Genomic DNA, 13,144 nt, shown 5'->3' on the forward strand with positions numbered 1-13,144 from the left:
TCTCCTGGTAATTGCTTTTATCTGTATATCTAAAATAATGATAATTCATTATCATTGGTCTGGTCACTGAAAAGTGGGTGGATTAGCAGTCATTTCAAAGTCATTTGAGTCAAAAAGTCATTTCAAAGAGCAGTTACCATAAGCAGCTAAAAGCTACAGGTGACATTAATTACATTGAAATTCATTCTTTGATAAATGCTATTCTTTGAGATTAAGGGTAATAGTGCCCACAAATTAGAACACCTTGATATAATTATGTTCCCTGTAGGGTGGGGTGGTGGGTAGCTAATAATTGTAATGTTCTACAGAAGTCAAGAAATGTTAATGAATATACTCGACACGGCTCAGAACTGCCCATTTTTTCATCTCTGCTGTTTCTTCCTTTGTAATCAGAACAGTTTGTATTTGTGACCATGGTCTTCAAATGGAGTTGAGCATATATATGAGAAGATTATAGTTTATATGAATACAGTTGCTTATAAAGGTGGTGTCTGTTGCTTCTTAGCAAAAAACTGATTTGTACAGAGAACAAAGGTAAAGGTAGAAGGAGAAATGAATTTTATTTTCAACTCTAAATTTTTAGACAATTGAATTTTAGTATACAACTGCATATACATTTAATTTTCAGCTATCTTAAAATGCATCACAAAAATAAATAATAGCTCTTCCCTTCTCCCTGCCCCCATAAGCTAATAAAGTATAAGGATTAACTTATACCTGCCTTTTAAGAGATGTTAACTGCCTTTTAAGAGATATTATTGTAAATTAACAGAATATAGGTAACAAATATAAAAGTTAAAATACTGTGAAGACCTTAAATATTGATTTGAAGTGTTCTGGAAAGGAATATTATAATTAATATTTTGTTAGGAGTTGCAAACTCGAATGTCTAGATGAACCCAAAAAGAAACCAAAATGAGTGAAGCAATTTGGGAAGGTGGGGACATTGGCTGACCATAGGCAGTATAGCCCTTGTCTGGAAAAGGCCAGTTTGTTATCAGACCTGGTAATTTTAAGAGAAGCTGGAAATCAGATTTTTATGTAAAATCCGATTTTGTATTTAAATTTTATCAGTGAGGGGATCCCTGGGTGGCTCAGCGGTTTAGCGCCTGCCTTCGGTCCAGGGCTTAATCCAGGATCAAGTCCTACATCAGGCTCCCTGCATGGAGCCTGCTTCTCTCTCTGCCTGTGTCTCTACCTCTCTGTGTGTGCATGTCTCTCATGAATAAATAAATAAAATCTTTAATAAATAAATGAATTTTACCAGTGAATTCAAAGTATTTAAAAAAAATCTTCATGCTGAATTTGGCCCATAGTCTGCTACTTTATCATTTTTGTTTTATTGCGCTTTTAAATTCTTTATTTGAAGTGTACATTTTTGTGTAGGAGTTAGGTGAAGTTTTCCAAAACTCTAACTTATTTCAAAGCAAATCTATAAAAAATTCTTTAAGGAATAAGATCAATAATTTCTCAGGCAGTAATTAAAGACAACCACATAATTAACCTCATTGAGCTCAATTCTGTAGAAGCTTATATTTTTTAATTCACTTTTGACCTATAATTACAAATTTCTTGGGAACATTAGGAAGCTCTTCTGAAATGACTTTGGGTTAAACTTGTAGAATCTCTCTAGCCTACATCTGATTATTTTGTTAGTAATTAAAAATAATTTAATGCTTAGAATTTAAAGAGCCTATGAATAAATGGTCTATCTTAAAAAGAAGTGAAGGGATCCCTGGGTGGCGCAGCGGTTTGGCGCCTGCCTTTGGCCCAGGGCGCGATCCTGGAGACCCAGGATCAAGTCCCACGTCGGGCTCCCGGTGCATGGAGCCTGCTTCTCCCTCTGCCTGTGTCTCTGCCTCTCTTTCTCTCTCTCTGTGTGACTATCAAAAAAAAAAAAAAAAAAAGGAAAAGAAAAAGTTTTTTTTCACTTTTATATCTTACTGCCATAACCTTATATTATGGAATTTTGATTAAAATAATAAAATCAGGTTATTTGAGCATTTGCTTAATTTTGTTTCTACAGTTTTATTTTGGCAACAGATGAGGCCTATTGTATGCTAAAAAGTATGCATAAGGATTTTGGGAAGAAGTTAATGTTTGTAGAACATGGACCCCTGGTGGAGGGAAAATTCTCCTGCTGAATGCTTATTCTTTTTCCCAGATTCACCTGCCTAGAGCATATTAGTCATTTGTTTCTCTCTGCTTTCCCAATACATCAAAACCAAGTCCAAATAAATCTTATTTGCTACCCAGTCACTTAGATGCTATATTGATAATTCAGTTGGACTTATTAATTAACCTTTAAAGTTCTCTTTGGAGATGGCATACCTAGGCTTCCATATTTCACTCGAACATACATAGTATTGCAGGGGAAAAATTGCATGTTCTCACTAGAGGTAGAGAAGAATAGGAAATGCTACTTGATACTATGACATAATCCAGCAAATATTTGCTGACTATAGACCATGATTCATTTCAGCCACTATTTGGGAGCCATGTCCTGGTTAGTCAATGTAAATAGATAAATACATGAATCGGGGTATCCAGAGGAGCTTACAGCTTTTTTTTTTTTCTCCAGGAAGTGGAGGTGGAGGAGGAGGAGGACGAGGAAGAGAGAGAGAGAGAGAAAGAGAAAGAGAGAGAGAGAGAGAATGGGAGGAAGGGCAGATGGAGAAGCAGAAAGAGAATCCCACAACCCTGAGATCATGACCAGACTCAATATCAAGAGTCAGATGGTAAATCTATTAAGCCACCCAGAAGCCCCTCAGAGGAGCTTACATCTTAAAAACTGCTATTAGTAGAGAAAAGTATACTCAGATACCAGTAAGAAATGCAAAGCAGGGCCTTGATAAATGAAAATGACTTTGACACTGGAGTGTATTCTGATGAGGAATTGAGAAATTATTTTATTTAAGCTTGCTCTTTCTTCTATAGTTCATAATAGTTTACCAGAGTGACCTTCTTGGTTTTGATAATTGTACTATGGTTATATTAGATGTTAACATTAGAGGAAACTGAATGAGGCATATATTGTTGTTTTTTATAATGAAATAAAATTATATATAATTAACCATATAAAGTGTACAATTTAATGATATTTCATATATTCACAATGTTTTACAACCATCATGTACTTCAAGTAGCTTTTCATCATTCCTAAAGGGAACCCTGTACCTATTAAACAATCATTTTCCCTTTACCCCTACTCCCAGTCCTTGGCAACCACTAATCTGCTTTCTCTCTCTGTGGATTTGCCTATTGCTTATATTTCATCGAAATGAAATCATAGAGGATATGACTTTTAGTGTCTGGCTTCTTTCTTATAGCACAATGTTTTTTGGGGGGTTTTAAAATATTTTATTTATTTATTCACGAGAGAGAGGGAGAGAGAGAGGCAGAGACACAGGCAGAGGGAGAAGCAGGCTCCACGCGGGGAGTCCGACATGGGACTCGATCCTGGGTCTCCGGGATCACTCCCTGGGCTGAAGGCGATGCTAAACTGCTGAGCCACCCAGGTTGCCCAGCACAATGTTTTAGTGTTCATCCATGTTACACCATGTATCAGTAATTTAGGTGGTTTTTTTTAGCTGTATAATATTTTTATTTTATGAATGGCATTTTGTTATTACATTCATCTGTTGGTGGACATTTGGGTCATTTCCAGTTTTGGGCTGTTGTGAGTAGTGCTGCTGAGAGTATTCATGTACAATTATTTGTTTGAATATGTGTTTTCAGTTGTTATGGGTATATACCTAAGTATAGAAATGCAGAGTCATGTGGTAATTCTATGTTTAATTTTTTGAAGAATTGCCAAACTGTTTTCTACAACCAGTGCACCATTTTATTCCTACCAGCAGTGTACAAGATTTCCTATTTCTTTACCTCCTCCCCAACACATACTATTTTTTGGCTTTTGATTATTGCCATCCTAGTGGTTGTGAAATAGTTTCTCATCATGGTCTTCTATTACAATTCCTTCATGACTAAAAATAAATAAAAATAAATAAAAATTAAAATTCCTTTATGACTAAAATGTGACCATCTTTTGATGTGCTTAGTAGCCATTTGTGATATTCTTAGGAGAAATATCTAGTCCTTTGCCCATTTTTAAATCAGATTGTTTTTATTGTTGAGTTATAAAAGTTTTGTATGTACTCTAGATACTAGGCCTTTATCAGAGATATTTGCAAGTATTTTCTTCCCGTTCTATGGAATTGTCTTTTTATTTCCTTGATAGTATCCTGTAATGTACAAGTTTCTAATTTTAATGAACCTAATTCATCTATTTTTTTCTTTTGTTGCTTCTTCTTTTGGTGTTATACCTGAAAATCCATTTCTAAATCCAAAGTCATGAAGATTTTCCCATATGTTTTCATTCAAAAGATTTATAGTTTTAACCCTTTGATCCATTTTTAGTTACTTTTTGATATATGGTCTGAGGTAAGGGTCTAAATTTATTCTTTTCCTTAGCTCAAAATGTTGGAATTAATATTCATAAGAGATAATCATCATCATTCTTTATTGTCTTAGAAAAAACATCTATGATAATATTAAATCATTAAATCATTTTTTCTTAAAAAAAGAATCAAAGACAAATATGAAAGCTAAAACTATAAAATTCTCAGGAGAAAAAAAATTCTCAGGAGAAAGCATAGGAGTAAATCTAGATGAACTTGGATTTTTTTTTTTAATTTTTATTTATTTATGATAGTCACAGAGAGAGAGAGGCAGAGACATAGGCAGAGGGAGAAGCAGGCTCCATGCACCGGGAGCCCGACGTGGGATTCAATCCCGGGTCTCCAGGATCGCGCCCTGGGCCAAAGGCAGGTGCTAAACCGCTGCGCCACCCAGGGATCCCTGAACTTGGATTTTATAAAAATTTTCACATGAATATTCATAGTACCATTATTTATAATAGCCAAGAGTGAAAACAAGCCAAATGTCTATCAACAGATAAATGAATAAACAAAAAATACAACTATACAGTGAAATATCATTCAGCCATTCATTAAAAGGACTGAAGTACTGACATATGCTACATGAATAAACCTAAAATTATTATTCTATATGGAAGAACCAGATTCCATTTATAAGTAATGTCCAGAATAGGGAAAATCATAGTTATAAAAAGCAAATTAGTATTTGCTAAGGGCTATAGGGAGGGGAGAAGAGAAGTAACTAATGGATACAGGGTTTCTTTTTGAGGTAAAGAAAATTTTTTCCAAGTCCGTAATGGTGATGTTTACAAACTGTGACTATACTAAAATCATTAAATTATATACTCTAAAAGAGTGAATTTTATGGTATGAGAAATATCTCAACAAAAATCAATAAATTTTTAAAATATCTTGCAGGCAGGGATTTTTCTGTTTGAAAACAATGCTTATTTGATATTTCCCTTAAGAAAATTATTTTTTTTTTAATTTTATTTTTTAGGAATTTATCATGGCATCCTGCATTGGCCACTAAAAGTAAAATGCGAATTCCACATTCTCACGCATTTATTGATCTCACTGCAGATTTTACAGCAGGTAAGTTGCACATAAATATAAAATATTTCTTTCAATCTGCCAAAGAATTATAAGGTTTTACTTATTCTTATCTTAGTAATTATTCTTACTCAGTTGAATGTTAAAACCAAAATTTTAAAAGGTTATAAGGAAGTCAGTGATATTAGATAGATATTAAAAATACTGGATATTGGGGCACCTGAGTAGCTCAGCTGGTTAACTATCTTCAACTCAGGTCATGATCCCAGGGTCCTGGAATAGAGCCCAAACTCTGGCTCCCTGCTTAGCAGGGAGCCTACTTCTCCCTCTACACTCACCTCTGTTCATGCTCACTCTCTTTCTTTCACTCAACTAATTAAATCTTTTTTTACAAAAAGTACTGGATGTAATAAATAAACCTTTAGTTGTTGCTTTTGTTGTTTGTTAACCACATCAGCATTTGTATTCTCCACTTAACGTGAACTTAGATAATTGAGACACCTGTTGCCTGATGTTTCTTTCCCTTTTCGTTTAAAAATTATTGCGACTAATAAATGCTGTAAATTTAATTATAAGAAAAATACTTAGCTTATAATTTAAAATTTTCAAAGACTTTTTACAACTTTTTATAATGAAAAATCCTAAACATAGAAAAGTAGAATAGGATGATATAAGCACTTTTAAATTATCAGTTAGCTTCAACAATGATCAGTATACAGTCAATCTTATTTCATTGGTACAACCATTCACAATCCCTCCTGCCCCAAATAATTTGAAATCCCAAATATTGTATCATTTAATTTGTAAATATTTCTCTCTCTAAGATTTGATTGATTGATTTATGAGAGACACACACAGAGAGAGACAAAGACATAGGCAGAGAGAAAAGCAGGCTACCTGCAGGGAGCCCAATGTGGGACTCGATCCCAGGACCCCAGGATCACACGCTGAGCCAAAGGCAGATAGATGCTCAACCACTGAGCCACCCAGAGGCCCCCATTTGTCAATATTTTAATCTATATTTCTAAATGATAAGGACTTTTTTATTTTTAACAACCATAAGATCATTTTGATATCTAAAAAAAAATTTAACAGTGGTTTTTTAATATCATCAAATATTTATTCACTATTGAAAATGCCCCAGTTATGTCCTAAGTATTTTTATCAAATCAGGAGCTAAACGGGGTACATACATGTATTAAGAAAACATTATCTATATTATAAAATGTTTCAAACTGGGTTTTGCCAATTCTGTCTCCACAGTCTTAGCATGTGAATCTATCCCCTGTATTTCTTCCTAATCAGTAGTTAAATTTGAAGCCTTGATCAGAATAAGACTTTGGGGGGTTTTTGGTCAAGAATACCTCCTAGATACTGCTATCTGTTTATAAACTACAGTTGAGAGAGGCAGGTTAAGTGCTGGATGTTTGCTTCCTCCTATGTTTTTTTCCAGTTATTTTTAATGTGGTCAAATACTCATAAAAGTTGCCATCTTAACCATTTTTAAGTATATAGTACAGTTGTATTAAAGACACTCATAATGTTGTCCCACCGTGTAACTCTTTCATTTTATAAACCTGAAACTGTACACCCTTAAACAGTAACTCCTCATTCCCTTTCTCCAGCCTCTAGCAACTTCTATTCTATGTTCCAGCTCTGCTTTTGACTACTTTAAGTACTTCAAATAAACAACATCCTGACAGTATTTGTTATTTTGTGACTGACTTCACTTAGCATAATGTCTTCAAGGTTCATACATATTACATATATCAACTCTCTCTTCCTCTTTTTTTTTTTAAGATTTTATTTATTTATTCATGAGAGATAGATACAGAGAGAAAGGCAGAGACACAGGCAGAGAGAAACAGGCTCCATGGCAGGGAGCCCAATGTGGGAGTTGATCCCAAGTTTCCAGGATCACACCCTGGGCCAAAGGCAGGTGCCAAACCGCTGAGCCACCCAGGCATCCCTCCTTCCTCTTTTAAGCTAAATAATACTTCACTGTACATGTCCCACATTTTGCTTATCCATTCATCTGTTCATGAACATTTAGTTTACTTCTGATTTTTAGCTGTTGTGAATAATATTGCTATGAACATGGATGCACAAACATCTCAGAAATCCTGCTTTCAATTGCCTTGGAAGTGGGATTTCTGGATCATATGGTAATTCTTTTATATATATGTTAAGGAACCGCCATCACGGCAGCTACACCATTTTCCATTCCCACCAACAGTTCACAAGGGTTCCAATTTCTCCACATACTTGGCAACATTTGTTATTTTCTGGTTTTGGTTTTTTTGTTTTTTTTCATAGTAGTCCTCCTAATGTGTGTAAGGTGGTATCTCATTGTACTTTTGATTTGCATTTCCCTAATGATTAATAATGTTGAACATCTTGGGGCACCTGAGTATGTCAGGCAGTTAAGCATCTGACTTTTGGTCTTAGAGTTCTGGAATGGAACCTTGCATTGGGCTCCCCACTCAGCAGGGAGTCTGCTCAAGGATTCTCTCTCTTTCAAATAAATCTTAAAGAAAAGAAATAATGTCAAACATCTTTTTGTGTGGTTTTTGGCCATTTGCATATTTCCTTAGTAAGAATGTTTATTCAAGTCTGCCCATTTTTTAATTGGATTTTTTTTTTTTTTTTGGTGTTGTTGAGTTTGAGTTATTCTCTATCCAGACTATTACTTCCTCATCAGTTATATGATTTGAAAATATTTTCTCTCACTTTGGGGATGCTTTTTTGCTCTGTTGATAGTGTTTTTGGATGCAGCAATGTTTTTAATTTTCATTAAGTCCATTTTGTCTGTTGTTTCTTTGTTACCCGTGCCTTTGGTGTCTATCCAAGAAATCATTGCCAAGTCCAGTATTGTGAAGCTTTTGCCCCATATTTTCTCATAAGAGTTTTATACTTTTATCCCTTACTTCTGGGCTTTAATCTATTTTGTGTTAACTTTTGTATTCAGTGTTAGATAAGAGTCCAGCCTCATTCTTTTGCATGGACCAATTTTCCCAGCACCATTTGTTGAAAAGACTTATCATTTCCTCACTAAATAATCTTGGCACCCTTGTCAAAAGTCATTTGACAGTATATAGGAGGATTTATTTCTGGGCTCTTTATCTGTTCTACTGACCTATACATTTGCCTTTATGCTAATACCACACTGTTTTTATTATGATAGCTCTTCAGTAAATTTTGAAATCAGAAAGTGTGAGTTCTTCAACTTTGTTCTTTTTCAAAATTGTTTTGGCTATTTGGGGTCCTTTGAGATTCCATGAATTTAAGGATGGATTTTTCTGTTTCTTCCAAAAATGTTGGGGTTTTGATAAGGATTTTCCTGAATCTGTAGATCATTTTGGGCGATACTGACGTCATAACAATATTGTCTGGCAATCTAACATGAAACATGTTTCCATTTATTTAAATGTTTTAATGATTTAATGATTTATTTCAACAGTGTTTATAGTTCTCACTATACAAATCATTCACCTCCTTGGTTAATTCCTATTTTAATGCTTTTGATTCTGTTGTTAATAAAGTTGTTTTCTTAAGTTCCTTTTTAGATTTTTCATTGTTAATATGTAGAAATGCACCCAATTTTTGTGTGTTAATTTTGCATCCTGCTATTTTGCTGACTTCACTTACTAGTTCTGACACTTTTTTGTGGAATCTTTAGGGTTGTCTACAAATTAATTCATATTGTCTATAAGCACAGGTCATTTTGCTTCCCTCTTTTCTAATTGTTTACTTTGTATTTCTTTTTCCTCTTCATTCCATTTTTACCAGTAAAGAGATTCTCTTTGAGTAATCTTTCTAAAGTTAACTTAAAATACATGGGGAAATATTAAAAATTATCATTGTTAGTGTGATGTTTTTCAAAACCTTATTTCTGCCTTTAAAATCATTTCAGCAGGGCAGCACAGTGGCTCAGCGGTTTAGCACCACCTTCAGCCCAGGGCATAATCCTGGAGACCCGGGATCACGTCCCACGTTGGGCTCCCTGCATAGAGCCTGCTTCTCCCTCTGCCTGTGTCTCTGCCCCCCCCCCCCATGTTTTCATGAATAAATAAATAAAATCTTTTTTTTAAAAAATTAAATAAAATAATTTCAGCAAAGTTATTGAATACTTGCTGCATGCAAAGCCCTCTGCTCTTTTGTTATATGAAATACATAGATGACAAGAAATATTTGCAGTCATCAAAGAGCATTTAGTGTAGAAGAGGCTTACAAGTCTAGCTATGTTATGTAGCAGAATAAAATAAGCACATATTAATTACAAACTGCTTTACAATAACAACAGAGGTAGTAGGAAGAGAGATAGCCCTGCTGTTCTTGGGACTGGAGTCCTGATGCAATTGAGCTAAGAATTGGCCAGATGAAAAAGTGAGTTATATGTTTCTCATTATCCATCATATGCTCTATGCTCATTCTTTAGAAAATCTAAAGCTTTTCTGAATGATTAGTTCTAGAAGAAATTATTGTCATAGATGGAACTTCTATGAGAAAAAGATATGTAATGTAGTAATTGAGTTGGCCATAGCATATTTTTTTAAACATTGTTTATTATATATTTTTTTTGTAGTTACCAAAACTGTGGCTTTTAATGACTTTTATCCATTGTATGGTAACTAATCCTTTTTTTTTTTTTCTTGAACAGTAGTTTCTAGTTTTTTGTTTTGTTTTTTATCCTAACTAGACCTCTGGTACCTTATTTTGTGTATATCTCTCAAAAGTTCCTCAAAGACAGGTCCTGGAAGTAAAATACCTAGTTAAATAAGTATAAAGATTTTTAAGGTAAAACATTGCTACACTGCCCTCCAGAAAACAGTGAAAGTGCTTATTTCTCCTACCTTTGCCAAAACTTGATATTACTTTTTAAAAATTTACTACTATTTTGATAGATGAAAAAAAAAGATGATATGTCCATACCAAGAACCAGTTCTTGGATTGTTAGGAGAGGTGAAATGGTCCACATGTCCCAAGTCATTCACCTGTAAATATCTTCTTTCTCAATTGGACTTTTGATACAGGTTCTATTTTATAACAATACCTGGGTTCTAGTATATGTTTTTATTTTTGAAGACAGGTATCTTTTCCTTAGTTACCAAATGGGGTAAATTGATGATAAGATGGTTTTTCTTCTGTAGGAATAAAGGAGTGCAACAGAGTGTACTCTAGGTGATGTGCAATAATTTCTGCTGTGTATAGAAAGTTGGGCTAAGACACCAAGATTTTTTTCTTAAGGTGGATTATTGGAAAAAATGAGATGATTAGAAGAACATGTTAAGAAATACAGAATGTTTTGGGGTAGTAAAGAACTGGAAAACTTGAAGACTATTTAGGAAAATGGTAGCCCAAGTGAGTCAGTTGCCAGTGGTTGTAGAAGTTCCTTGGTTGATAGAATAACAGAATTTTAATCCAGAGTGGAGAATTTAGGAAGCACATTTGATATGGGAGAATTTGAGTTTAGACAAAAGGTATTTGAGGCCGAGGTGGGTGGGGAACACCTACGTGCAAGCAGCCATTGTCAGTTTTACCCTAGAACTTGAGAGCATGAGTGCAAGGTGAGAACTTTAATTTGGGTGTTCTACGTTGTCAAAGCTGTGGAAGTGGCAGAGCCCTGAAAAAGTGAGATTAGAGTTCTAAGAACAGAGGGCTATGAATTCGGTATTTGGGTTTTTGTTTTGTTTTGTTTTGTTTTTTAAGATTTTATTTATCTATTCATGAGCAACACTAGAGACAAAGAGACAGAAGCAGGGTCCCTCCAGGGAACCCAACACAAGATTTGATTTCAGGACCAACGGATAATGCCCTGAGCCAAAGGCTCAACCCCTTACCCACCCAGGCGCCCTTACATTTGGTTTTTGTTTGATCAGTTATTCATGTGAGTATTTATATATCTTAAAAATTATTTAAAAGTAACGTGATTATGGTAAAAAAAACTCAAACAATTCAAAAGTGTGTAAAGAGAGGCAACCACTATTTTCAGTTTCCTCTGTGCTCTTCCTGAATTGTTTTGCACAGATTCACACTTTCCTTTTTTACCGAAGTAAATTTTGTATGTAACTGTGAATCTCTCTTAATTCGTATATATTAACATACCAGCACATATAGATTCTACCTGTTTTTTTTAACGAATTAATGGTTTTTCCTTTATAGACAGATACTCTAATTTGACTAAATATCCATCTCTTGATGGACATTTGTATCCTTTTCCTTTTTGTTTGCAACAGTACTCCATTAAACCTTTTTGTTCATACATCTTTGTATTCATGTGCAAACATAGGAATATCTCATATTCCCAGCACTTTAATTAAGATTGTGCATGTGCTTTACTTTCCTTTAAATAGCTTTTATCTTAGAATATTTTAAATACTGAGGAGAACAAAGGATAAACTAGAATGAACACAGAAAACTTTTATTTTTGATTCTCATACATATTGCAGTTTCTATTCAGAGACTATACTGATTTGCACTCCCACAAAAAGTATATGAAAGTGCTCATTCTAGCCAATGTCGGATATTTTCTTTTATTTTCCTAAATGTGTATGTATTAATTATGGATTATTTCAGGCATACAGAAAAAGTAAATATGGGCAGCCCATGTGGCTCAGCGGTGTAGCGCTGCCTTCAGCCCAGGGCGTGATCCTGGAGACCCGGGATCAAGTCCCACATCCAGCTCCCTGATTGGAGCCTACTTCTCCCTCTACCTGTGTCTCTTCTTCTCTCTCTACCTGTGTCTTTCATGAATAAATAAATAAATAATATTTTTTAAAAAAGAAAAAGTAAATATAACATTTGTTACTTTAAATGTTCACAGTTTTTGCTAATCTAACAGATACAAAATCACACCTTATTTTGATTTGCATCCCTTGAAATGTTATTAATGTTAAACAGCTTTTCATATAATTATTACCCATTTGCAGTTCTTTAAAATTTATAAAAGTTATTCCTTTTCTGATATCTTTTTCTATTCTTTATGTAAATTCAATTTAGTTACATACTGTATTATTAGTGAGGTAGAATTTAGTGTACGTGGATTGTATATAATGTCCTCCTAAATGCCCTTCATCTAATTACCCCCCCCTCCTACCCACCTCACCTGAATTAACCCTCAGTTTGTTTTCTAGAGTTCAGCGTCTCTATGATTTGCCTCCCTTTGTGTTTTCGTCTTATTTTATTTTCCTTCCCTTCCCCTGTCTTCATCTGTATTTTTTAAATTCTACATATGAATGAAATCATATAGTATTTGTCTTTCTCTGACTGACTTGTTTCACTTAGCATAATATCCTCTAGTTCATCTACATAAAAAGATCTTCTACCTTAAGGAAATTATTCTTACTTTGTGATACATGCTATATATATCTCCAGCTTGTTGTATAATTTCCTACTTTATATTTAGCATTTTTTGGACAATATAGAATTGTTAAATGTTTACGAATGAAATTTTTCTTTCATGGTTTTTAAGTTTTGTGTCATGCTTGGATAATACCATTTGTATGTAAGATTTTTTAAACAAATTTTAAAAATATTTTTGGTGCTTTTATATTGCCTTTAAATCTTTGATTGAGTTGCATATTTTGTTGATATTTTTATTATATCTTTAGATTCACATCTTTCTGTATCTGTGGCCCCTGAGGATTCCTTCT

The 13,144-nt window shown here is 34.1% G+C and overlaps 1 protein-coding gene across 1 annotated transcript in view; it reads left to right on the forward strand.

The window, feature by feature from the left end:
* ITFG1 (integrin alpha FG-GAP repeat containing 1) overlaps positions 1-13,144 on the forward strand; it is a 286,044-nt gene that overhangs the window by 32,281 nt on the left and 240,619 nt on the right. Inside the window, exon 6 of the mRNA XM_041766923.1 lies at positions 5,440-5,534. Within this exon, the coding sequence (XP_041622857.1) occupies positions 5,440-5,534 (95 nt within the window). The remainder of the gene's footprint in view (positions 1-5,439; positions 5,535-13,144) is intronic.

The sequence above is a fragment of the Vulpes lagopus genome, chromosome 8 (genome assembly GCF_018345385.1).
Source record: "Vulpes lagopus strain Blue_001 chromosome 8, ASM1834538v1, whole genome shotgun sequence".
Lineage (NCBI taxonomy): Eukaryota > Metazoa > Chordata > Mammalia > Carnivora > Canidae > Vulpes > Vulpes lagopus.